This window comes from Gadus chalcogrammus, chromosome 4 (genome assembly GCF_026213295.1).
Source record: "Gadus chalcogrammus isolate NIFS_2021 chromosome 4, NIFS_Gcha_1.0, whole genome shotgun sequence".
Classification (NCBI taxonomy): domain Eukaryota; kingdom Metazoa; phylum Chordata; class Actinopteri; order Gadiformes; family Gadidae; genus Gadus; species Gadus chalcogrammus.
In genome coordinates this window covers 13,986,083-14,013,772 of record NC_079415.1, presented here as the reverse complement: position 1 = coordinate 14,013,772, position 27,690 = coordinate 13,986,083, and the positions used below count along the sequence as shown (strand labels likewise).

At 48.7% G+C, this 27,690-nt stretch overlaps 1 protein-coding gene across 2 annotated transcripts; it reads left to right on the top strand.

Annotated features, from left to right (window-relative positions):
• The first annotated feature begins 631 nt into the window (after positions 1-631).
• On the top strand, positions 632-27,452 carry erbin (erbb2 interacting protein). Of its 2 annotated transcripts, XM_056588257.1 has the most exons (25): positions 632-830; positions 1,551-1,668; positions 2,932-3,010; positions 3,376-3,465; positions 4,675-4,731; positions 6,484-6,547; positions 6,917-6,991; positions 8,798-8,942; positions 9,357-9,429; positions 11,709-11,838; positions 12,368-12,483; positions 12,679-12,748; positions 13,432-13,531; positions 15,097-15,218; positions 15,823-15,996; positions 16,438-16,602; positions 16,925-17,042; positions 17,624-17,807; positions 18,415-19,987; positions 20,310-20,468; positions 21,704-21,760; positions 22,181-22,366; positions 22,777-22,869; positions 23,108-23,182; positions 23,601-27,452. In XM_056588257.1, the coding sequence occupies exons 1-25, from the start codon at positions 645-647 to the stop codon at positions 23,706-23,708; spliced, it is 4,317 nt and encodes a 1,438-aa protein (XP_056444232.1). In that variant the 5' UTR covers positions 632-644; the 3' UTR covers positions 23,709-27,452. The 2 variants fall into 2 exon arrangements, with proteins under 2 accessions (XP_056444232.1, XP_056444233.1); XM_056588258.1 differs by lacking the exon at positions 20,310-20,468 and having other exon boundaries at positions 23,601-27,449.
• Positions 27,453-27,690: the final 238 nt, after the last annotated feature.

Genomic DNA, 27,690 nt, shown 5'->3' with positions numbered 1-27,690 from the left:
CCTGCTGATCAGGGATGTATGAAGGATGGACGGATGAATAAATGACCGCCTCGGTGTCGGTTCCAGGTGTCTGGTTTTCAGCTTACTGGTCAACTTTAATTTATATGTAAATTCCCAAACCCCTTCACTTGCAAGAGAAACAATGCAAGGGTGCATACGTGATTTGTGCCAGTCTTTCCTTGTTTCTTTGTATAGAAATGATAATGAAGACGTTGAATAATGTCATGTTCTCGGATGTATTCCCCTGTGTCATCCATCATTTTAATACCAGCGGGGCGTACTATTTCTCTTTCAAACCAATGTATCCACCGTCTTAAACGTAAGCAATAGTACGTCTTAAACGTACTATTGTGTGTGAGCTTCCAATTTCTTTTTAATTTTTTTTATTTATTCATTGTTTTCGGTGCCGAAGATGAGGATTAATTTTGTCACGTATCTGAATCCTGGGACATCGTAATCCCCCAGGCTTTATTGAGGCATTAGCCGACCACGACCTGTTCACGGACACAACCAACGCCGTGACCGTCCCCTAACTCCTATATGTTTCCTCTTTCCGCAGGTGGTCCTCGGTGCTGTGCCCCCCCTGACGTCGTCTCCGTGCCCCCCCCCCGCCCTCCCCCCTCCCCCCCGCCCGGCGCCCCAGGATGTCCAAGCGGAACCTGTTTGTCCGTCTGGTGCCATGCCGATGCCTGCGAGGCGAGGAGGAGCCCGTCACCTCGCTGGACTACTCCCACTGCAGCCTGGAGACGGTGCCCAAGGAGATCTTCGGCTTCGAGAAGAGCCTGCAGGAGCTCCACCTCGACGCCAACCAGATCGAGGAGCTGCCCAAAGTGAGACACCGACGCGCGCACGGACAACTCTGACACACAAATACACAGTCTGGAGTGGACACACACCCCCACACAGACACGCACTGATACCCTACAACCGAATCGAGGATCTGCCCCGAAGTCAGACGCGCGCACAATCGCAAAACTCGGAAACACACACACAAGTCACACACACCCCCACACAGATACACACACACAGATCCCCTACATTGTACAGTGTACATTACAGGGTGCTCAGGGTGCTGGACACTCACACCGGGACCACAATGAGGGCAGTCAGAAACGGAGACTGATTTAATCAAAGTCGCAGACAGCCTGACTTGGGGTAGGCCCTCTGCCCTGGACTTTGCTCTGACCTTTGCTCCGTTGAAACGTGACAGAGGGCGTCCTGGATTGTACCAATCCTGGGAAATAACCGGGGAAATGTGTGTGTGCAATTGCTGTAGATATCATTTAATATCAGCGGGAGCAGTACAGTCGAGCGGCCCCAGCCGAAAGGGGTCTGGGTTCGAACCCCCGATGTCCGAAGTCTGTCTGTAGGCAGACGGACTTGAGCAAGGGGCCAAAACCCCTGACCTGCTCATAAACATGCATGCAAGAAATACAGGATAAACTCCCAGTTTCATGACCAAACGGTTCTCCATGTACATCCACTGTCTCTCCCTGTCTCTAACTATACATCTCGTCCTCCCTGTGTTTTCTTTCTCCCCCATCTCATAGCAACTGTTCAACTGCCAGTTGCTGCAGCGGCTGAGCATGCCAGATAATGACGTGACGGTGTTGCCGTCGGCCATCGCTAACCTCATCAATCTCAGGGAGCTAGACGTCAGCAAAAACAGTAAGCAGGGGGCCGGGGGAGCGGGAGCTGAGACAAAGCCCAAAGTGGAAGTTCAAGTTTAAGTTCACTCTGTTGTTTGAAAAGCAGGGTTTGCTCAAGGAAGAGCCGAGTTTGTTATATTTGTGTTAGTTTTATGTTACTATGCTACTAAAAACTAGGACATCCCACATAGAAAATGGTTGTGGAGATCATTTTTCAAACCTTGCTCAATCCATCATTAGGCTGCTGAGAGCTCATGGTGTCTGTTCTGATGTTGGCGTTAGTGATGGTGGGTCTGACTTTGGGGTTCAGTTACAGAGGTGACCGTTTTATCCGCAGATCTGTGCGAGAAGCCCCTAGACACAATTATTTGAATGGCCACGCTGTCAAACAGTTTAAACAATAATGAAGCAGTTTAATATTCCGTTTTTATTTTATTTTAATATGTGCGTGTTTGAACGCCTCGATGGATGGATTTGGATTAAACGGCTCTGACTGGTCCAGACCTGCACTATGTTTGAATAATAGACCTTTCATTAAAGCATTACAAAGAAATAACGGAACGAAGCACTACTTTGTTCAGTATTTCTTTTCAGTTGATCAAAAAGAGCAGAAGTTCTATCACTATCACAGTAATCTTTACTTAACTGCCCTTATGCAGTTTGTCAGTTTCAGGTACATGCCCCAGGCCTCCCCAGGGGGTTCGGCTATCCCGCCGGTCTCCTCACCCCCCACCCCCCCCCCCCCCAGCCTGTTTGAGGGTCAACAGTCTCAAACCAAACACGGCGGGCGTGTGAGACAGTGTGGGGGGACGCCAGGCCCCGCCCCCCTCTGTCAGCCTGGCCTGCAGCGAGCGTGTTCGCTGAGAAGCTGCAGCCTTGCTGCTCGGCGCTCATGTTTCATGTTCCTCTCTCTCTCTCTCGCTCGCTCGGCCCCTCACCTCGAGTGCTGCTCTCCCTGAGATTGTTTACAGAAGGGAGGGGGGGGGGGGGTGGCTCTGTAGAAGGTACTCTCCCACACCCCCGCCTCGGAGCTTGTAGACAGACCCGCTTCCTGTTTGACTAGTTTCAGCTACTTAGCGACTCACCTGTGTGCACCACCATCTGCAAACCCTCCCGGACGCCACGCTAAAAACCTGGTTACCCAACTTGTTATTGAACCTCGTTTATTTACATTGGGAAGACGCTTTTCCAAGCGAGGGGCGGTCCGCGTGTCATCAACAGTATGACGGTGGCGCCGCCTCTGACGCACTTGACGTATTTATCCCCTGATGTGATTTATTAGATATCCAAGAGTTTCCAGAGAACATCAAGAACTGCAAGGTCTTGACCATCGTGGAGGCCAGCGTGAATCCCATATCCAAGTGAGTGTGTTGAGTGTGTAGAGCAAGTGAGAGTATCAGGACGCATGCAGGCGGCCATCCATCAGCATCCATTTCAATTAACCTTCCCCTCGGTGTGTTACGGCCTCACGTTGGCTCCGGCTGAGCCCCGCGTTTACAGTCAGGGAGCCGTGTGTGTGTGACTGGGGGGTGTGTGTGTGTGTGTGACGGGGGTGTGGGTGTGTGTGAGTGTGACTGGGGTGTGTGTGTGTGTGTGACTGGGGTGTTTGTGTGGGTGTGTGTGTGGGTGTGTCACTGCGATGTGTGCGTGTATTGTGTCTCACTGGGGTCTGTGTGTGTGTGTGTGTGTTGTGTCTCACCGGGATGTGTGTGTTGCGTTTAAACAGGCTGCCAGATGGCTTCACCCAGCTCCTGAGCCTGACCCAGCTCTACCTAAACGATGCCTTCCTGGAGTTCCTGCCAGCCAGCTTCGGCAGGTCAGTTCCTCTCCTTCCTCCGCCGAGGCAGCGGGAATGAGACACCAGCTCCGGGGTTAAGCTGCGGACCGGTGCATGTTCCGCCGTTGTGTTTTGGAGCTTTTTTTAAACACGGTGACCCCCTCTCTATTATGATGAGCACGGCTACACAAAAAGTGTTCGCTAGGTTTTGTTCGCCTGTACTGGAATAATGAAATTCACTCCGGAATTAACCTGCAGACACGGGAATTTTCCTTTTTTGTAAAGAAAATGAACAAAGTGACCCACTCTCAACTTGAACATGGCAAACGTGTTCAGTACATTTGTTCAATGCACCCAATTCTGTAAAAAAAAAAAATACATATTTTGCCCCTGCATGGTAGCATTCATAACCCTGATAAATGGAATAAACCGCAAACCAAAGTTTTATTTGCTGGAAGTCCCCCAATGGTGATGTCATTCTAAACTACCAGGCTTATTATCTTCTTTCAGCCCTTTTAATTGTAGCAAGTCAATCGATTTTCGTAAATTGTTGCCCTTCTCTTTAGGTATTAACTCCAAAGCACAAACAAGCATAATTATGGTTGGGAATTTCTGCGTCCAAAATAGACTTGAGGCAAGCTAGTGAAATCCAGTGAATATAAGTGCATTAACTATCTAATTAGGATATGTCTATACTATTTGTGGTAGAAACGGTATGGGCAATACATCAGAGTTTTAAACGCCAGCTATGACATTGCCACAGTTAATGCCCTTTCTTCAAACTAAAGTTCATTCATAAAACACCGCAGGGGGCCATAGATTGGTGCAGGTGGCAAAGTAGACAGGCAGAGAGAATCCTTGCTGCAATGCGACACAGAAACAATACAAGTTAGTATATTTAGTGTATTTAATATCCCAGGGAAGTACAACATGCTGTATTAGGCACAATCTTTATTAGGAAACGCAACGTTATTAATCATGACCACAATGTCCATTGTAAAGTAGAAACGATGAAAGAGTTCACAAACAAACCTGCACACATTGAGAGTTTATCTTGTATCACAATCTTGGATTGTGCAAGTGCATGCAGGGTATCTTGGTGTAGCTGTACCGATTTTGAGTTGTCCAATGCGCTGCTGAAATATCAATGCTGGCGTGATATTCCGGCCCTTATTAATGGTAATTTTCCATTTTGATTCAAGGAATATTGCTATTCGAATCACTCAAATATTGCCTTCTCCTCCCCAGGCTGACGAAACTGCAGATCTTGGAGCTGCGAGAGAACCAGTTAAAGATGTTGCCAAAGTGAGTCTCCCTCTTCCCCTCTCACACTCTCTCCCCCTCCCCCCTCCCCCCTCCCTCCTCTCTCTGTCTATCTGATCCACACACAGCCTGCTCTCGACACATTTGACTGTGGCAGTGAATAGTGAATTCAAGTCTTGCATAAGCCCTGCCCCCCGCCCCCACTCCCCACTCCCTCACCGCTGTGGTGACTTGGCTGCCTGCACAGACAGGTTTTAAAATCTTCAACCAAGAATTTTTGCCTGGTTATCTCACCTTTGGATAAATGCATTGATCGTCTGCATTTATGGAAAAGTGCTTTTTTCTTTGGCTCATTCGTTGACTTTACTCGTGACCAAGTCAACACCAGGGCGTTCGTCTGTAGATGAGTGCTGCCTTCCTCTTCTGCAGATGAACCTTCTCAGACCGCTCATCTGTTTTAGTGTATTAAACGTACCGAAGTGTTTACGTTGTGAATGGACACCTTTTCCTCTCTACTGCTCGGATTATGTATAGATGTTTTTTTTTTCTTTATTTTGTATTTACTGCTGTGTGCATCTCTTGCTGTGCCGCCCACACGGTTCCTGCTGTCTGGGATTAATACGACCCGTCTTATCTTAAGTGAGGGGGTAGTGTTGTGTTTGAAAACACAACAGATCCTTCTCGGTAGTGTTTATGTCCCCAGAAGGCCAGACAGACTTGGGACTTTTGGGCCAAGAATAACGCCAGAAACGTAGACCCGTGAGAAAACAACCCAGGGGTGTGATAAACAAATACTTGAGCACGGACATACAGGCGTGAACCAGACACGTTTTATAGCCGGAAACACGCCTTCTGTAATCAGACAAAGAATGGATTACTCAGAATTAGCATGCACTTCATTCACTGTTTTTTTTTGTCTCCCTTCCTTCTTTCGAGATTAAGATCACTTTCTAATATCTGTATTTTGTATTAGAATTACTTTCTAAACCCTTGAGTTGTAAGTTCCTGTTCAGTTGTGTTTCTCTGTAAGTGTTTCAGCGGTGAGCCACTGGTGGTGTTTGACATCTTCCAAACGGATTATAATATTGATCACTCTCAAACCGCGCTGCGAGACTGCTCCAGATCAACTCAGCCACACTGCTAATCTGCTGTGAACTCCCACTCAGCCGCTCCCAGCATTACCCACACGTCCTCGATTACGTACTTGTACACTGGCGGGTCCAGAGCATAGTCCTCTAGCCCAGAATTTGGTTACAGCTCCAGGTTTTACAGCCCTGTCAACAACCTTTATGTCATTTGGCTGGCACTTTTATGAAAAAAGACTTATGGTTAACACGTGATGGAGGGTACAGGTTGGACCTCTTGCTCAGGCATGGCTATTGGCGGTGGACATTGGGGTTTGAACCAACAATTTGGAAAGGTTGTCGGTCAGGCTATATTTGCGTCCTATACATTGACTCCAACACGCGTCACTCATCCACTAATTCCATTATTTGAAGCACATGCCTGGGGCGGCCCGCTTTGATCTACTGGTTCTGAGGAAAAATATATATACAATATATACAATGTATACAATGTGTACCAGCCAGAAAAGCACTTAGGTTCCATACGGGATTGACAAGCAAGCAATTTCTATAGCAGATGTTTACAACCAAACATTCCACACAGTTTTCCCATCTACTACGTATGTATCTATGTGATGTGAAGTCTATGACATGTTGAATGGGGCAGCCTCAATGCAGTGCTTGGGGTGCGTCCTGTTAACCTTCCTTCTCCCTCTGTGCCCCGCTGTAGAAGCATGCACAAACTCACCCAGCTGGAGAGGCTGGACCTAGGGAGCAACGAGTTTACTGAAGTGGTGAGTCGCTGTCACGCAGAGATGGCTTTGACACACACACACACACACACACACACACACACACACACACACACACACACACACACACACACACACACACACACACACACACACACACACACACACACACACACACACACACACACACACACGGAAAGGACACAAGGACACAAGGACACACAGACGGAAAGGACACAAGGACACACAGACGGAAAGGACACAAGGACACACAGACGGAAAGGACACACACACACAGACGGAAAGGACACACACACACACACTGACAGAAAGAGACGCACAGAGAAAGAAACACGAACAGAAAGACACCCACACACACACACGTGTAGCTAACAGTGTGTGTCTGTGCAGCCTGAGGTGCTGGAGCAGCTGAGTGGGATCAAGGAGCTGTGGATGGACTGCAACCGGCTCACCTTCCTACCTGGGGTACGTCCTCACTGCCGCCGCTCACTAACACACGTTGTTGTTGTTGTTCACGTTGGTGCGTTTGTTATTGTGCTTGGTCTGTTTGAATCCTATTTGTGTTTCTCTTTATATAAGTATAGCTACTATGAATATTTATTAATGTAATTATTTCAATTGTATGCATTTATTCAATGTTTATTATTATCATACGTTTAAGTATTATCATGATTCTCTTCATACCTGCGTGTGCGTCGTGACGTGGTCGGGGGTGAATGCTGGTTGTGTTGGAAGGTGCTCCTCACCTGAGCGCCCGCGTGTGGGCATGGCTAACCAGGGCCTCGTGTGTAGCGCTGTTATCGTGTTCTGGAGCCTCGTTTGTGGTGGTTCTATGTCGACATCAGCCCCCTCTTGCTCTCTGGTTGGCCGGCCTCCTACGAGCTTGAGTCACATGGCCGTGGTGTCGAATCAAGCACCTGATATACAACCAGCGTGAGCGCTGACGTGTGTGTGAAGCGTTACGTCATACGATGAGGCGAGGGTGGCGTGGGTCGGCTCTGGGAAGCTCTCCAGACGCGGGCCGTAAACAGGTTGTTATGGGGGTGAAGCTGCCCGGAGCATGAAGCCATTCCTGGGACAAAATGTTATTCAGGGTCAGCTTGTTCACACCATTTTGATTCTGTCATTTTTGTCTCAAAATGTTATCACTGGTAGAACTAGTAAAAAAAAAACAGCACTAAAGTTGCACCTAGAGGAATTGGAATGCATTTGCAGAAAATAGTTTTTCTTTTCAGAAATGGACATTTTAAATGTAACCGTAGTCAAATCTCAACCTAACGGGAACCAGGATCGTCACATATTTCCTGCTGCCTTCTTAGCCTGTACCTTGATTTGGTGTGATTGTGTCTAGAATCTAGAAACGCCGCATCAGGCTACGTGCTAAGAAGCTTCAGTAGCCCATCATCTAGACTCCAGATGACGGGCTACTGAGGCTTGTTAGCATGTAGCTTCTTAGCATGTAGCCTGATGTGTGTGTGACTGTGTCCAGATGATGGGCTACTGAAGCTAGATAGCATGTCGCCTGATGTGGTGACTGTGTGTCCAGATGATGGGCTACTTAAGCTTGATAGAATGTAGCTTCTTAGCATGTAGCCTGATGTGTGTGTCTTGTGTCCAGATGATGGGCTACTGAAGCTTGTTAGCATGTAGCCTGATGTGTATGACTTGTGTCGAGATGATGGGCTACTGAAGCTTGTTAGCATGTAGCCTGATGTGCATGACTTGTGTCGAGATGATGGGCTACTGAAGCTTGTTAGCATGTAGCCTGATGTGCATGACTTGTGTCGAGATGATGGGCTACTGAAGCTTGTTAGCATGTAGCCTGATGTGCATGACTTGTGGCGAGATGATGGGCTACTGAAGCTTGTTAGCATGTAGCCTGATGTGCATGACTTGTGGCGAGATGATGGGCTACTGAAGCTTGTTAGCATGTAGCCTGATGTGCATGACTTGTGGCGAGATGATGGGCTACTGAAGCTTGTTAGCATGTAGCCTGATGTGTATGACTTGTGGCGAGATGATGGGCTACTGAAGCTTGTTAGCATGTAGCCTGATGTGTATGACTTGTGTCCAGATGATGGTCTACTGAAGCTTGTTAGCTTCTTGGTATGTAGGCTGATGTGGTGAGACTGTGTCCAGATGATGGTCTACTGAAGCTTGTTAGCTTCTTGGTATGTAGGCTGATGTGGTGAGACTGTGTGTCCAGATGATGGTCTACTGAAGCTTGTTAGTTTCTTAGTATGTAGGCTGATGTGGTGTGACTGTGTCCAGATGATTGGCATGCTGAAGCAGCTGGCCTACCTGGACGTGTCCAAGAACAACTTGGAGATGGTGGACGAGCAGATCTGTGGCTGTGAGAGCCTGCAGGACCTCCTGCTGTCAAACAACGCGCTCACAACGCTACCCGGCTCCATAGGTGAACACGCGCACACACACACACGCACGCACACAGGAGCACAAGCGCGCACACACACAGGAGCACCCACGCACACTCACCGGAGCACACACACACGAACAGGAGCACTCACACAGGAGCACACACACATACTCACAGGAGCACACACTCACACAAAGGAGCACACACACTGGAGCACACACACAGCGACACATGCGCACACACGCACACACAGACAGTCCTGACTGCAGGACTGTAACACGAGATATGTCCGGCTGACCCGATCGATGTGTACATCCTTTAACATAATGCACAGTGGCTTTTTGTTAACGAAATGAATAGCTGCAGTAGATATTCATTTAATGTAGTGCAAGAAATCAATCCCTCAAACTTGATCGCTCATGCTCTCTCTGCGTCTCGGTGTCTCTCTACCAGGCTCCCTTAAGAAACTCACAGCTCTCAAGGTGGATGAGAACCAGTTGATGTATTTGCCGGACTCCATCGGAGGGTGAGTGCTAACAGCATTACAGTCAACGTCCGCGATATAATCCACTCATCTCGGTGAGGGAGGAGGGAGGGATTAGCATGATGGCTATTAATCCCTCTCCCTGTCTCATTGGCTTCCTCTGCTGCCATTCAAACACGCACGCATTCAGAACAGATCAAAGACCCAATTAAAGGCATTAAGTATGATTCAGTCTGCGAGTCCTTGGTTTTGATTTTGTGTATTAGTTTCAAATATATTTTATAGCCCACTACAAAGCTTTTGTTTCAGTGACAAACACACACTTGTTATTCAAAGTAAAGTCAAACATAAACATGACTTCAGAGTGCCCCCTGACTTAGGGACAGTAGCAGTCATGCTCCTCTGAATGCTAACACGGGTGACGATGACCGAGTATTGACACAGTAAACGTGCTGGTCTTGTTGTCAGACCAACAGTGTCAACAGGGCTGGGCCTAAAATGGTGGCAGTCAGCAGTTCTGCTGGCAGAGACCTACCCAAGGGCAAAAGATCAAGCCCACGACTATGGTCCGGCCAAACGGATTGGCTCTACATTGAAGATTTAATCCCCAAGACGATTTCAGTCGTCTTCCATTTTGATTGCAAATTCACTCCTAATTATTATTATTTATTTATCAGCAATCAATAGCATCTGTGACTGTTCGTTCTGGATTACACATCCAAACACGGTTATTTACTCCGTATGCTGCGTTTGTCTCCCCCAGTGCACTTTCACACAGATTAGGTTTTAAAATAACCCACCCATGGTTTTAACATAATCACGAGTAAGGATTGCAGTTCAAGCATACTGATTAAATATCTAATCCTTTTTTTTCATTCATTCACCCGCGGGGTCGGACGTCGGTTTACCCCCCGGCGCTCCGTATCGGTAGTCCGTTGTGTCCGGTTGTAGGTCGGGCTTTACGAGGAGGACGCAAATCTCCCCCGTTAATTCTTTGGCAATCGAGAATATGGATGGTAATGCCATTAGGAGCGGCGTCGCATGCCAGCGGTCCGAGCGCTCCCAACTCCCTTCACGGGAGCGCGGCGCTCCGGGCCTGACCGGCCTGAGCTGGTTAAACCATACCTCGGGCCGTTGCTGAACCCTTGGACCCGCGTTGCTTTTAAGGATGGAGCCCAAAGGGTCCGGATCCTTTTTGTAAAGCGACCCAAAGCAGAGATGGGCTGGTATTGTTGTGACGGAGTGAAGCCCACGGAGCGGGACTGTACTCAGGCTTTATCTTTTCACTCTCCTCTTCCGGGACTCGAGTCTATTTTGGATGTCAAAAGTCAAAAAACGGGCTTCGGGCTTCAGAATAAAAGTACACTTAAGAGAGTGGTCCGATGTAACAGCGGCTAAAGTGGACCCCCCCCCCCCCCCCCAACACAGGGTGCATGCTGTGATGGTAAGCTTCACCCAGGTGTCCATTTCATGTATCCCCCGTCCATATGCCCGACCAGGCCGGGCCGGGAGGAACAGTGCGACCAGTGTTTGGTGACCGGACACAACACGCTCTGTCCCCGGGAGGGGGGGGCGGGGGTGGTCCGCTCTCCTCATGAGGGTGGCCGCAGGGAAACAATCTAGCAAACCAACAATGGCGGGGTCTGTTTACCGCCGGCCAGCCGTGCGGAGCCAATGTGTTGACGTAGCTCGCCAAGCAGCTCCTTCTGCTGCCGCACGGCGAGCACATTGAGGGTGGGAGGACGACTCGTCAGAGAGTGACCGTAGCCCTAAGCCCTACCGCTGAACAGCTGGTTGATGGGTAGGCCTACCTGGTGACCGTAACCCTGTTCTTTATCAGTGAACAGCTGGTTGATGGGTAGGCCTACCTGGTGACCGCAACCCTGTTCTTTATCAGTGAACAGCTGGTTGATGGGTAGGCCTACCTGGTGACCGCAACCCTGTTCTTTAACACTGAGCAGCTGGGTGTTGAGTACGCCTGCCTGACCATAACCCATTCAATACCACCGACCAACTGGTTGTTGGGTTGCTGCTACAGACGCTTATTTAGCTAACTAATATATCACTGGATGAGAGAAGGACGGTAATATTCGGTGAGGCAGGCAGTAAATACTGGAAACAGTAACGGTAGAAGACATACATTACTCAAATAATGATAGACACGAAATAATTGCATTTAATATTTATTCCATTCTGTACAATGTCACCATAGCAAACACCTAAGACTGTTAGATAGTTTTTCCCGCACCTCCCGGAAGGCATTGTCCGTGTGACTGCGTCCCCCGGGAACCCGTCTTTAATCACGGTTCTCCGCTCTGCAGGCTCAGCTCCCTGGACGAGCTGGACTGCAGCTTCAACGAGATCGAGGCGCTGCCCGCCACCATCGGGAACTGTGTCCACATCCGGACCTTCGCCGCCGACCACAACTTCCTCACCCAGCTGCCCTCTGAGGTGAGCGCGGGCGGGAGGGGTCGCGTGGCGCCGTGTGACGTCATGCAGCCGGGGGTGTTGAGCCATGGCCCCGCACGCTAGAGGGGAGAGGGGAGGGGGGGGAGGAAAGAGGAAGAGGAAAGGACCGAGAGCAGGTGAGAGAGGGAAGGAATTGGGCAGAGGAAAGGAGCAGTAAAGAGGATGGAGAGAAGGTGAGGATAGGGAAGAGGAAAGGATGGAGAGAACATGAGAGGAAAGGGAAGAGGAAAGGATGGAGAGAACATGAGAGGAAAGGGAAGAGGAAAGGATGGAGAGAACATGAGAGGATAGGGAAAAAGGTAATGATGGAGAGAACATGAGGAAAGAGGGAAAGATGGAGAGAAGGTCTGAGAGGGAAGAGGAAAGGATAGATGGACATGGGGACGGAGGGAGAGAAAAGGGGAGAAGGAGAGAGAGGGTTGGAGCGGGGGTGGGGGTTTGACGATGTGTTCATCTCGGGATGTCTCTCACACCGTTTTTCATCGCTTGTCTTTAAACACCTCATCTCCAGATTGGCAGCTGGAAGAATATCACCGTGCTCTTCCTGCACTCCAACAAGCTGGAGTGTCTGCCCGAGGAGATGGGCAACATGCAGCGCCTCCGTGTGGTCAACCTCAGCGATAACAAGTCAGTGCTGTCCCCTACCCCACCTCCCGCCGGGATTATATACATAAATCCTCCCTTATGCCCAACGTCTGTCGTGCTATTTTTAGCCCACATTATGATGGATGCTTGTTTCGGTTTTGAGGTCTGAAGGCATTTGATCGATTTTTATATTATTACGATGGACTAGTCTTGACTTGTCTACTTTTGACATCCCAGGTTGAAGAATCTCCCCTACAGCTTCACCAAGCTCAATCAGATGACTGCTATGTGGCTCTCGGAAAACCAGGTGAGCCATCTCACCGCACGCACACATGTACACACACACGAGCGCTCGCATACACTGACACACAAAGCCTTTTGAATCTGCTCCGATCACTATTAAAAGCATGCCACATGATGCCAATATTTAACACTTAAATTCATGATTGAGAACATTTTGGTCCAGCAGGCAATACCATACTTTAGCATATTTGTTATTTGGCACAAACACATGAACATATTCATGTGATATCACCACGATGAATATTGACTAATGTAGCCTAGCATACCGCCAGATGCTCCCGTCACACACACACGCACGCACGCACGCGCGCACACACACTTCTTTAGTAACATATTCACCCACGCACACACACACGCATGCCAGTCTACACTCAGATATCCACACACAAACACACACGCTAGTCTATACTCGTATATTCACACACAAACACACACTAGTCTATGCTCGCATAATCACACACACCACAAACGCTAGTCGATACTCACATATTCACTCATACACACAGACACACACATTCTGCCTCAGCACTGCATAGACCAGCATCACACGGTTGGGTTTGAAATTGTGCGAGGTGCCGCTGATTGCAGAGCGATCATAGCTTACTCCCCCTCTCTCCCCTCTCCCCCCCTCTCCCTCTCTCCCTCCCTCCCTCTCCCCACCCTGGCTGTGGGGTCTCACTCCCTCAGTCCAAGCCCCTGATCCCCCTGCAGAAGGAGGAGGACCCTGAGACCCATCACACGGTGCTCACCAACTACATGTTCCCCCAGCAGACCCGGGCCGAGGAGTGTGAGTTCCGGTCTCTTTGTTCCTCCTGGCTCTCATTATTTCCTCTACCCTCCTCTGGGCCTCCTCCAGCAAGATGGCCGACCGCTTTGGCCCATCATTATCTCGACCCCCGACTCCGGTCGCAATATCGTATTTTTTTATACTTTTTCTTACTTCATAGTAATTACCAAAAGCATCACACTCCTGTATTCCCGTGGTGTTTTAGGTAACCGATGGTTAAAGGATATTCAATTACGAGTTTATGAGGCTGACTTGGAGTCAGAATGGGATATGGATGAGTTGAAGAGGCGGAAGTGATCCCTTATCAAACCAAATCGCACTGGGTCGTTTCTAACTGAGAGTATGGTTCCTGGATCGTATCGGAGTCCGTTTAGCGACATGCGTGTCGCTCCAGGCGTTAAAGAGGAGGTGAATGCACATCCTGAGTAGACTTCAATACAGGAGACACAGACAGCCTATAGACAGTCTATCAAACTGTTTACTGCTTAACGGTCTGCAGCACGTCCATTTCCCCCTAACGATCCGAGTCGCGTTCGAATTGTAATTCTCTGCGTCCTACGGCAAGAACCGGCCAAGATTGCAATGTGCGTGTGGCGTCGTTCGCTAAGCTTCAGCGATGAGATTACGCAACCACAAAGCCCATACAATACAGTTGAGCTCGAATGTCAAGATAAACGTTGAGGGTGTGCCGTGTTGTTCTGAGGATAGCTGTAATCTCCAGCCAGCGGTACATTCTCCCAGAGCTCGCCAGTGTTTCCTGGGACTACCTCATTGTCCCGGTCCGTTTCAGAGCCACGCCGGGAGAGTTCTGACTTAGCAAATCAGACATGTATGTTTTATAAAGGGCTCTTTAATGCTGGCGCTCTGCTCGGATCACATATAATAGAACAGTGGGAAGGCTGGTGTGTTTAACATCTCAGAATTGCTCTATTCAGTCTTTATAGGCGTACTGAAAATGTAACCTTTAAAGCCGTTTTTATAGTAAAGCATTTTGGAAAAGGGTAATCACTTTCATTTGAATATTTGGATGAAAAAATATAGAATTTTATTTGATAACAATATTACCCAAGTGTTGTTAATGACTATATTGATGTGGATATTTTCTGTGCCCCATAGGGTTAAATTCTCTTCACATCCACTAAATGTGATAAGATACTTGTTTGTGCTGGGCGCCATCTGCTGTCTGTTTTGTAGAATTGCTTTCAGACATTTTCAACAGAACATGGCTTTCTGTTAGAAATTAGTTAACCTGAGAATAACATAGGTGGAAGGTTGTTTTTAATGGGATCAATATTAATAATCATACATATTTAATAATTGGTTAAAAGGAGGATAATATGCCAGATGTTTTCATGTAATGTTATTCATGTTTCCTGATTTTGTGTGTGTTTCTCTGCGTGTGTGTGTGTCTCTGTATGTGTTTCTATTTGTGTGTGTGTGTGTGTGTGTGTGTGTGTGTGTGTGTGTGTGTGTGTGTGTGTGTGTGTGTGTGTGTGTGTGTGTGTGTGTGTGTGTGTGTGTGTGTGTGTGTGTGTGTGTGTGTGTGTGTGTGTGTGTGTCATCAGACACCCCCAACTCTGACACGGAGAGCTTCAACCCGTCGCTGTGGGAGGAGCAGAGGAAGCAGAGAGCCCAGGTGGCCTTCGAGTGTGACGAGGACAAGGACGAGAGGGAGATGCCCCCCAGGGTGAGTTATCCCCCCCCCCCCCCTCTGCTCGCTGCCCCGGACACTTAAGCCCTGCCCACACGCAGCCCCAAGCCCGGTTCATATTTGTAGGGCAGCCCGTAGAACCAGTAGGATCCTGTACGGTTTGAGCAGAGCTGAACAAGCGGCGCATGGATGGATCACCGCAGTGTTTGTTTGTGCTCGCTTTCGTCAAGGACACTTTATCACAAGGTCAACGTTATTTTGTGTTTGTCCCGACATGGCCTTGTGCTTTAGGCTTTGTGCTGCGGTACAGAGGTAGAAAACTGGAACACAATTTTTATAATATGTTTATTTGTATATGTAATGTCTTTATTTATTTGACTGCAGGGTAATGCAGTTAAATAATTGAGCTGTAATACTGTGCGGTTTTAAGACTTTTTAATGTATAACCTATGAATAACCTTTTGAATATCTGGCCGTTAGCAGTGTTCCCTTACTGTCCCCACGGAGATGTTTCATTTATAGTGTGTGTGGTGTGGGCACTAAAGTAAACTTCACAAGAGCAGCCCATAGGCGGGCCTTCTCCCCTCCATGTCCCCACAAAGAGCTGACTCAGAGTGTGTGTGTGTGTGTGTCCTGCTAGGAGGGGAACCTGAAGCGCTACCCCACCCCGTACCCAGACGAGCTGAAGAACATGGTGAAGACGGCCCAGTCCGTGGCCCACCGCCTCAAGGAGGACGAGGCCGGAGAGGGGTCCGGCAGGGATGGCCGCCCCCAGGAGAGGAACCACATCGGCATCCAGGACGTAGGCGTCAAGGTGTGTAGCGGAGCGATGTCCCGCCTTTATACCCCTCTGTGGAGGGCTCCTCCTCTAAAGGGAGAGCTACGATCACAGTCAGTCCTCACGAGATGGGAGAGTAGGTCCGTCCTTTAGACCAGGGTCTAGACTAGAGGAATCCTAATACCGGACTGTGTCCACTTTGACTCGGGGATCTCGCACACTATTCCCCAAGGCGTCCTTTAGCTCGATGCCTAACCCCTCTTTAATGACGTCTACCTAAAATAATGCCACTTCTGCTGGTATTAGTATAGTCTTACTAGCAGCTTAATGTAACACAAAGTACAGCAATGTAATGGATTACTTGAGGTTGTAGAAATTGTCCCTGTTTTTTTGCAACATATATTTGATTGACATGCTGTCGTAACGACGTGACACCATGACCCAACCCCTCCCTCTCTGCCCCCGGCCCCCCACCAGGTGATTGAGGCCCCCAGCGCCAACGGCCAGGCCGTGGACGCGGAGCCCATCTCCCACGCCGACGACTCCACCGCCCCCAAGGACAGCTCCGAGTCCTACAGCTCCCAGAAGACCCCCTACAAGTCCTCTGACCCCTCCATGATGAGGCACGAGGACACGCTGGAGGTACCGCTCGCAGCCATCTCACTGGCTCGCAACCTCACGGTGTCACCATGACAACGGGGACCATGGAGCCACGTGCACGGCGAAATGCTTTTGATTCATTAACATTCGATTTGCATAATGGCTCACATGGAATTCTATAGTGATGCATATTCTGTTTGATGTCAGTAAAGTGATGTCTTCACACACATCCATAGCATCTGTTATCCCTGACATGTGCTGTGCATAGAGGCAACCCCAAATAGCAGGAACTACACTGTGTGTGTGTGTGCGTGTGTGTGCTTGTTTATCGATCATATAATGAACCAACTGCGGCTGTTTGCAGGACTCTGAGGATCTGTCTGATGAAGAGGAGGAGATGAAGGTGGCGGAGATGAGGCCGCCCCTCATTGAAATCTCCATCAACCAGCCCAAAGTGGTGACCCTCAGCAAGGACAAGAAAGGTGCTTAACTATACGTCCTACTTACATTCACTTGGTGTCTGTTCAGCGGCTTCTGTCCCATCATGTGGCAGACACTGTGCCGGTATTCATTGTTATTTAAGTATATTAGGGACGTGCTTTGATTATGCTAAGGTATGATGTACAGCTCCTCCATACTAGACCCCTCTGTCACGTATTTCTGTCAAGAAATTGCATAGTATTGTTTTTGCAATTCCAAAAAAGATCCTTTAAAGGTTGGAAAAAAAGTCATTATTCATCTGTTGGTTAGGAATAACCTACGAGTAAATGCCCTAATTGTCCAGTGACCAATTGATCAGAATCAAGCGTTCAACAAAGCGGTGTAGTGCGATAAGGTATTGTGTGATATCAATGACGCTACAGAAATCTCAAACCAGAGACCATTTTGAAAACGTTGTGCGTTTTAAATTGAGATTTGAACATGGATCACTCATCGCACCACTGTATAACGCACCACATCCCTCATCCAAAACAAGTTGCCTCTGGGTTTGGTTTACCTTGGAGCTCTAAGACTCTCTAGCTACAATGACCCTAACAAAGAGCTCTCTGTTTCTGCACGTCAGACGACGGGAAGGACGCCGACTCCCTCCTGGACGACACGGTCGCCAACAGCAACCAGAACAACAGCAACTGCTCGTCGCCGTCGCGCATGTCGGACTCTGTCTCCTTGACGACGGACAGCAGCCAGGAGAACTCCCTCTGCACCCCCGAGAAGGAGGCCAAGATGCCCTTCTTGCCCAAGAGCAGGTGGGAGTCGTGCACCAGTCGTCCCCTAGATGACGCTCTCAATGTCGCCTCCTCTTGGAAACTGATCTCGGATCAGGTTATATTGCATCACTTTTGTCACGGCGATGGAAAGTTGTCTTTGAGGGAATCCCCATGAAATAGTCGTATGAAAGCGTTTTCAGGAACTAGGTATTTTTTTTGAGTAGTAAGGTTAGCTTTGTGTGAGAACGCTGCTCGCTTGATCAATGATCTGCAGTTGGGATTTTGACAAGAAATTATAGAATGCTTGGTTCTGCTTTTTGTTTCTTTTGTTCAAAAAACAAATGAAAGTATCAAACAGAGCATTCATCCCCATCCCCCCACCTTACCCACCTCTTCTCTGCAGCCCCCACAGATCACACCGAAAGTAAAATGCTCATCAAAATGGATAAATAAATGGAAAAGACGAATAAAGCTACATTATAGGTTAAAACCTTAAGGCCTAAGTTAACACCTTCAAACAAAGCCAAACGAGGAGACTCCAAACTGGAGTGTGATCTAACGTTCTTTGTGACTCCATGTTGCTAGTCCGTCCGTTAGTTCGTGTGTCTCCCTCCCCCTCACCACCTCTGTGTCGCCCCTCCCGCAGGCTGGAGGACGAGAACATGAACCCGGCCAAGGAGACGTCGCCGTTCCTCCACAACGGCAACGGCTCGGCCTCGTCCTTGCAGGCGGCGCTGCGCTCCCAGCGCGCCCTGCCCCCCGGCCCGCTGGGCGACTACGACCTGTCGGTGGAGGCCCGCCTCTCCTTCCTGAAGAGGGGCGTGGACGAGGTGAACAACGGGCCGGCGGACGGCTACACGCGCTGGGACCAGATCAACATGAACGTCTCCCAGCCGCCGCCGCCGCCGCCCGCCACCGACAACGTGGGGCGTCCCGACGACCCGGCCAGGTACACCCGCGGCCAGTCGCAGGCGGACGAGGGGCGCGGTCACTACGGCAACAACAACAACAACGGGGAGCCCCTGGAGAACGGCGGCCGGCGGGGCGTAGGCGAGCGTCTGAACGGAGTGGGGGGTGGCGTGGACGCGTCCCTCTCGCGCAGCACGGAGGAGCTGTCCCCCGAGAAGCGGCTCCTGGCCCCGCCCACGGTGGCGAAGGCGCAGAGCATCGGCAACATGGAGAGCGGCGGCGGCGGCGTGGGGATGAGGCTGTACTCCATCGAGGCCGGTGTCCGTGACGACGCCTGCGACGGGCAGGCGACCGGCCGGGCGATGATGATGGATGCGGCGGCGGCGGCTCAGGGCCAGAGCATCGTCCGGAGCAAGTCGGCCTCGCTGCTCAACGAGCAGAACCTCCAGGTGTACCCGGGCTCCTCGTCCTCCTCCTCGGACCTCCTCGCCGCCAACAAGCCCGCCGCCACCGCCAGCAGCAGCCGGTACCCCGTTGCCTCCAGCATGGCCCTGGGCCTGCCCCCCCCCCAGTACAACATCCAGTACTCCAGCGGCGGCCAGCCCCCCCCCGCGGGCCCCAAGGACGGCCTCTGGACCCAGCGGACCGCCGTCCCCCCCGAGCTCCAGGGCTACCCCGCCGGCCCCCCGCCGCCGCCGCAGCAGCAGCAGCAGCAGCAGCAGCAGCAGCAGCAGCAGCAGAACTCCCTGGCCAACACCAACTACTCCAACCGCAACCAGGCGCTGCCGCCCGGCTACCCGGCTCGGGCCCCCGGGGACATGTGGGCCAAGGACCGGCTGCAGCCCTCCGGCCCCCCCTCGGGGGGCCCCCCGGGGCCCGGCCGCAGCAGCACCCTGCAGCGGCAGAGCAGCGGCTCCTCGGCCGTCTCCATGGGGCGCTACCAGCTGCCCGAGGGCGAGTACATGACCTACCGGGACATCCACACGCTGGGCCGGGGCCCGCTGGCCATGAGCCACGCCCTGCAGCGGCCCCTGTCGGCGCGCACCTACAGCATGGACGCGCCGGCCTCGGCGCGGCCCCCGGGCGGCCGGCCCCCGCCCCAGGACCACCTGCTGCCCGAGCGGACCATGTCGGTCAGCGACTTCAACTACCAGCACCTCAGCCCCAGCAAGAGGCCCGGGGGACGCGTGCGCTCGGAGCACTCGCTGCTGGACGGGGGCACCCTGCTGGGGCCCGGGTCCCGGGGGCCCGTGCCCACCGACTGGAGGGACCAGGTGATGAGGCACATCGAGGCCAAGAAGATGGAAAAGGTAAAGGAGGACAAAAAATAAGGAGAAAAGTGTCTCATGTTGTCGTTGTTGTTGTTGTTGTTGTTGCAAGTTTAAACCGATTGATTTTCTTTGCATACACACACCAGCGCGCACACACACCGCCTCTTTAAATGCCGGTTTGAGTCGCACAAGACACAGCAGACTGTAAATGCTACTAACAGGTTCCAGCAGACTGCCTCTACACTAACCCTGTTGTTGATGAGCTTCTATTAAGCGGTGGTCACCGCCGTAAGGCCTCGCTCTGAACAGTGGGGGCCTGTGTGGGCTTCTCCGTGTCCATGTCATCCCCTCTCCACCTCAGAACGCGCTGTCTCGCTCCTATAATTCGGCTCACGCCCCGCTGGGCTGGTCTCACCACCACCACCACCCGGGCGGGGGCCGTAGGGCCATGCATGCCAGCCAGGGCTCTCTGCTCAGTAGTCCGCGGGACGGCCTGTCCCTCGGACCCTCGGGTTTCTGCGTGAGTACGGTGTCGTCAGCGAGCCGGCTAGCGTGGACCCCCACTCCCAGTAGTCCTTAGGCTGCTTCCTCTCAAGACCAGGAGATCACCCTGTGTCCCAGTCTCTCTCTCTCTCTCTCTGTTCCCTGGGTCCTTCGCTTTGAAACTGAGGAGTCATCACTGATCTGGCTTGAAAGGAAATTTATTCTTGGGCTAGTTTGGATTTGGCTTTTTTCGTGAAAACGTTTGCCGACTTGTGATGTCTTCTCAGACGGAAGGATGGACTGACTCCTGGGGTTAATACGGTTCTCTAATGGGATTTTGTAGAATAGCTCTTGTTTTAAAAGGGGCATTTATAGTACTTTAGTATTACTATAGATAATCATGTGTGGATGGGCCTCCCAACTGGGTTGTGAGAGGCCTTAATGTACATTTAATGAATAAAACATCCGAATAAATATTGGTAAGGCCAACTTACACAGTCACACTTACTTAAGCACTTCCATACACTTGGGTATAACTGTTTGTGTTTGCATCTGAAACATGGGACAATAAAGGGAGTTTTTTACATTTTCGGAACATCACAGCACGAATGCCCCCTTTCAAACTAGAAGAGGTTTCGGGCCCCCTTAGCGTTTCCTCCCCACTCTAACCTGCAGCTGTCGAAAGACTCCGTTAGGCGTCACCTGTAGGCGTGTGAAACCTTGTGATTACCACCACCGTGATCTCCCTCCCCTGCTCCGCCTACTAAACGGACCCTTTCAAATCATTCTCATGCTCTTTCATCCTCTTCTCGCTGCCTCATGTTGCTCACATCAGTCCTCCTATGACCTTTCCCCACCTGTTTGAAGATGAGTACTGTGTCTGTCGGAGGTAAGTGGCAGGAAGTAGAGTCTTTAAGGCAGAACGTGTTTTGATTTGGGGGGAATTAATGTGTTTGGCAAGACATAGGAAGACCATTGATGGCATGTTGATATGTTTCCTATAAATGCTGCACTCATAAACCTCCACGTGTGTTACAGTGAGTGGTTGAGAAGGATCCATATTAATGATGGATATTTCTGATTTATTATAAATATATCAACACTTTGGCATCGGCCTTCCTAGGTTTTGTCCCTAGTTCTTAATCTCCATTCCTAATATACCCTTCATTTTGGCGTTAATCATAATCACCCTCTTAATATTCCACCAAACTGCTGTTTTCTGCCCATGTATTGAGACAGGATGTTAACATGGGGGTTGTGCTCTCTGTTTAGGACGACGTGTTCAGCATCCCGGGCCAGCAGAGTTACACCCTGGACCCTCACAGAAACGTAAGCAGGAGAGCGCGGGCGGTCTGCTGCGTCACTGTGTCGTCTGTGACCGCCCCCCCGCATAGGTCGTGCTTTTGACCTCGGCTCAAAGAGTCGACAACTATGAACTGAATTGTGTGTTTTTCACCCGTCCTGCCGTTTCTGCTCCAGGCCGAACTCAAGGACGTAGAAATGCATGAGCGAGCACAATTTGTATTGAGCTAAAAGTTGGAGGTTGCTATGGCAGCATAATGTTACTTGTATAAAAGATGATAAAAGCCCAATAGGGCTATGTTCATTGCATGGCGAAGCTCCTCCAACAACCCATCTAAACTGTACGCCAGCAAGCAACGATCCCAAACACACAGATTCACATCCCATTAGGGTGTCCCCCAACTTATAACCACATGTCGTCGTCCCCCCCCCCCCCCCTCCCCCCAGGTGCCTCTAGTGAACGGCCAGCTGGGCCCAGGCCCGGCCCTGCGTCCCAACTTGAGCCAGAACTCCATGGCGCGCCACCCGTCCCGCGAGCAGCTCATCGACTACCTGATGCTCAAGGTGTCCCAGCAGCCCGGGCAGCCCGGACCGCACGGCCCCCCGCGCATGCCCCAGGAGGCCCTCCAGGAGGTAAGCCCCGTCCCCTATGGGGGGGGCGTGTTAGAACCACCCCTAGGGGGAGCACAGGGTTGGCGGTGGAGGTGGGTTGGACAGACCCCTGGTGGGGGCGTGTGGGGTACATTGTTTTGAGGTTCTCCCTTAACTTGGTCTTGGCAATAACAATTGTTGATTTGAAAATTTACTATGAAATATTTCATTTTTCCCTGATTATTTGTGTATTTATTTATTTGACTGTATATCACTCTCTTTGGGGTTACACATCAGTATGTTTGCTTGCTGCTGCATATTGCCTGTGCAGGGACTGGTTGACGTAGAGTCCTGGGACTCGACTGAGCCTCCCTGTTCAAATAAGTGTTGAAGATGATCTGGTTTCGCTGCGAGCGACTGACCAACTCGTGGGTCTGCTGCTGTCGTTCCAGATGTGTGTGAAGGTGGAGAAGAGTCCGGAGCTGGGCTTCAGCATATCGGGTGGAGTGGGCGGGCGGGGAAACCCCTTCAGACCGGAGGATAACGTAAGCCTACCCTCTGGACTATGGATCTCCTCATTGAACTAGTTACAAACCACAACATTTTGGATGAATTGATACGGATACCAAACCAATTGTATGAGCGGGTCCCTGCCAACTATCAAACGCTTTCTCGGCAACTTGTGGTTGACACCTTTTAGTCTATATTTACATCTTATCCTATTATAAAATGTAGGTGTGTGGTTTGTAAAAATGCTTTTTTCGGTGCGTGTGGTTCCTTCAGGGGATCTTCGTGACCAGGGTCCAGACAGAGGGGCCGGCCTCCAAGGTCCTTCAACCTGGCGATAAGATTCTCCAGGTAATGTTTTGCAGAAGGAAGAATAGTGGGGAATAGGAACTAGTCACGGAGCTCGTCACGGAATCTGTGGAGGCTGGCGTCAACACGCAATATCCCGAGTTTGAATTCTCAATCATGGGATATTGCCCAATGTCCACAGATAGCGAACCAATCAAATTGCGCCATCTTACGAGGTTCACCTGTAGCATATACTAACAGCAGATATATGTCCACTAGTTTAGTCCACTACTACCTGGTTCATCAATGGAGCAGACCCATAATCAGTGTTATGAGGGACAGCTGTGTTGATCCTAAAATACCGGCTCTGCGATAAGGAATCCTGAATAGTCAAATGTTGTAAAACTAAAGAGACCCACGACGGATTTGTGACGTTAATTCTCCCTGAGGGTAACCATGGATATATATCTGTTGTCCACAGGCGAACGGCTACAGCTTTGTGAACATCGATCACGGGTACGCGGTCTCCCTCCTGAAGACGTTCCCAAGCACTGTGGACCTGATCATCCTGAGAGACATGCTGTCATAGGGTCGCCGGGCGAGGCCCCGCCCACCGCCTGAACACTTGACGAGGACAGACGGGGCCAGGTGATCCGGGAGAAGAACCAGCAGACAGATCGATGGCCACTCTTATTTGTATTTTTATACACAGATCCGTTGGTCTTTCATGACGTGAACTATTTATGATGAAGACCTCGGCAGAACATTTTGTCCCACGAAACATAGAGGGGTGATAACGCCCCACGCAGTGAGAAGGGGAAATCGGGCGGGGGAGTAACATCGGGACGCATGCGTCGGGAAGAGGCCATCACTGTGGTATGGAGTATTTTTATATGAAAAAGGAAACCTGTGTGTGCGGGGTGGGAAGGGTTTATGTTCTCAACATCACTGTTGGGCTCTCTTTGTACAGAACGTTAAGTTTATTCCACTCATTCGTCCTCATCACTCATCAGCCATCGGTGTGCTTTGGTTTCCGTAAGACTATCGCCGACCACTAGGGGGCACCACTCCAGCGTTTTTAACATTCAGTTTGCCTTTTTTTTTTTTTGCTGGTCTTTTATCGTGGATTTTTTGTATTTAAAAAAACATGTACGTTGAAACCACTTATAGGTTGGCTGTGTGGTCTGGAATGGGGGATAATGTTATGGTAAGTTTCTTTTTTGTGTGTGTGAACATGAATGTAGTTTATGGGTGGGATGTAGAGGGGACAGTGAAACTGATGTCCTCGTGTGGCGTGGAGAGCGGCAGACGTCCCACCATAGAACTGTGTTTCATCCTGTGATATTTTTTGGCAATACTGACATCGGGGTACTCCAACTGCACACCTACTGGGTCGACGAGCGACACCTGCTTTATCATTTACACCTGGAAGGAAACCACTGCCAGGGCTTACGCCAACGTAAACAACCAAGCACCTTTATGGACCGACCATCGCAATATGACTGGATATCAACACAACCTCGGTGCTGAAACACAAACCACGACAAGATGCTTTTCTGCATGTGATATTTTGGGACGAGGAATGGAGAGAATTGGGCCGGAGAAGGTTCTTTTTGGGAGAGCCATGAGATTTTAGATGTAGTGCATATATTTTAAAGGGGCAGCGTCCATTTGGGATGCAACCGGAGCAGGATTTTTGCAGACCAGAGGGGGTGTGGCTTCGCTAGGTATCCAAAGCATGTTTGGAGAGTGGAGAGGGGCTGGATGCACGAAGAGATAATAGGGTTTTAAATTAATCAGTCTACACTAGCTCCGCTGCTCCTTTTTTTAATTTAGGGCTTTTATTCCCTTTCATAAGGAGCTGACATCGGGTTCGAAGAGGGCCGACTAATAGGGCAAGAGTTTCAGTGTCTGACCTGTTTGCGTGAGGGGAAAAGATCACAGTTTGCCTTCCTATTTGTACAAAATGTCTCCATCCTTTCAAGCTTCTCACTTAATTCCCGTGTGTATGCGACAGTCTTGGTTCTGCTCGTTCTGCAGAAGATTTTGGTGTGTGTGTGAGAGAAATTGTTTGTGTGAGAAAGTGTGTGAAAGAGAGAGGAGAAGCAAGGTGTCAAGTGCCATAGACCTTGAACTGTTTGAATACGGGAGGACATTTCACTTCCGGGACCCAAGCAATATTCACTTATTCATAACGGACAAAAAACAGCAACTCATCGTTGAGTATATTAATTTTTTGTTTTTTTGTTGGTTTTTGCATTATGGCTTAGCAATAGTGAAGAGAGAAAAAAACAGACAAATTTATTTTTTATTCTTAAAAAGATCAGCATTTTTAAAGAGACTTTTAGTAATCACTGGTTTTACATGCATTTTATATTGTGGAAAAAATGTTTTGTAATAAAACGGCATTGTTAATATAAACAGCTGTTTTTTTTCTTTTTTTGGTTTATTTTTTGGTCATCAAATTACTAATCGAACATACCCAATTCTAATCGATGCAGAAATCCCAATGTTTAAACTTTGTATTCAAGCAAGTGTTAAATCACATGCCTTTTCATCAGTAACGGTCACTAGTTGTGATCAGTATACCAGCTGTCTGCATGAAATAGACCGACTCCAGTGGTAAAAGATTATTTGATGAGACGTGTTTCCAAAAGTGGTGGAAATGATTACACAGTATTGGCTTCACACAATTTTTGAATATGTATGTGACCACCAAATTATATGTACAATATTTATATAGTAATGTATATCCCCCTCACACTAATTCAGTGAAAGCCATTCCTGCATATTTTCAGCATTTGTGTCATGCACTGTACCTGTATGTAAATCATTTTGACGTGCACAACGACTTATGCTCATTAAGAGACTCTGTCGGAAGAAAAAGAAAATGACACTGTGGTAATCCAAGAAAGGTTTGACCCCTTTATGATCGCAACATTTGATAATTGGGTGAATTAATATTTTCCTTATTTTTAACGATATTTGCTTTTTCTTGGTTACAAACCAACCATTTAATGTTTTTTTTTGTTAAAATATTTTGTCAAGTGACATTCCCTCCTAAAAACGCCCAAGTAGATTTTAATGAGATTTTATAATTTCTGTTATTGGAATCTATATTGGATTTTCTTTAACAAATGATTTGTTCCTGAATTGATAGATAGTATTTCTCTATTGATGAGGAATTGATAGTCCGATCATAGACAATCGAACCAGAGAATCGGTGTCATCACATAGTTCTTTTTTTCAAGTAGTTCTAATTTATTTTGCAGTCTCAGCGATTTGTAGACATTATTATCCAACCGATTACTTCATGTAAATACCTATAGAAAAACTTGAAGAAAAAATAATCATGGCATTAGTGGTTCGAGTTTGTAAAACCAGCAATAAAATCTCCATGCAGACAGGCAACCCTTTTGATGTTAAGCAGTTAGCGTTCCAGAAGAATCTCTGGAAAAGGCAACAGAAAAATTATCAATATGCATTTATCCAACATTCCAGATTTTGTATATAAACACCCTGTTTATGAAGTAACCTGTGGAAAATAAACTAATGCTCTACATTGTTTGGTCTTCTCATGTCTGCTTCATGTCATCTTCAATGTTTTTGTACCATAAAGAACTTTATTGATTTATGATATTCTGAAATATTTTTAGGGTATAATTTATCCCATTTATACCTTCTGCATGAACACAGGTCCCACTGGAGCCACACACTACCGTGGATGGCTGCTGGTGACACCAAACACTGGTACTTTTAAAGGGCCCCTATTTTACCAGAGGTTGTGATGTGATTAGCCCTTAGAAGCTGTGTATGATGGATAGATAAGCCTACCAGTTGGCATGGTCCACTGTGTAGGCTGGTAGACTGATCTATACAGCATACATGTAGGTGGAAAACTCCTTGTGATGTGCTCAAATCAGGGATTTTGAAGTGGCTTGTAATGGCTGATCCCTCTTAAACATGGTGGTAAAATAGGGGCCCTTTATCCACTATCGAATCCGTTAAGTGCTCCCTGTGCAGGTGCAAATTTCCCCATGAAATGAATGATTTGCTGCAAAACTTAAACATTAAGATCCACTTCTTGCTCGTCAGGTCTCACCAACACATCCTTGGTTGTTCACTCTGGAAGTATTGGTCAAAACAGACTGGGTATCAACAAAGTATCCAGATTGTTGTATTTAATTGGCTATAAACAAACCACTGAAGGTTTGTTTTGTAATTTAAATGTCATGTGACATTTTGGTCTAAACGGGCCCCACATAGATTTAATACGATTTTATAATTTCGATTATTTGATTACATAATCCCAAATTAATTAATAGTATATCTGAATCTTATCAAAAAATACCAACAACGAGGTATATTATTGTGAGTAAACTACCCATCCCAAAAATAATGACGTTTACGAAAATAAAATAGAGCAAGCTCACAACAAAAAAAAAATTACTATACTAGAAAGTCTATAAAAGAAAGTCTAGAGATAATTAAACTATAAAAGAAAGTCTAGAGATAATTCCATTAATGTGCATACTTTACAGATTATTCATATCACTTTAGGTGTCTTCAGC

Coding starts and splice junctions, on each gene's coding strand:
- erbin (XM_056588257.1), top strand. CDS start 645: ATGTCCAAGCGGAACCTGTTTGTCCGTCTGGTGCCATGCCGATGCCTG. Junction 6,548..6,916: donor GCAACGAGTTTACTGAAGTG/GTGAGTCGCTGT, acceptor GTGTCTGTGCAG/CCTGAGGTGCTGGAGCAGCT. Junction 15,997..16,437: donor TCCAGGACGTAGGCGTCAAG/GTGTGTAGCGGA, acceptor GCCCCCCACCAG/GTGATTGAGGCCCCCAGCGC.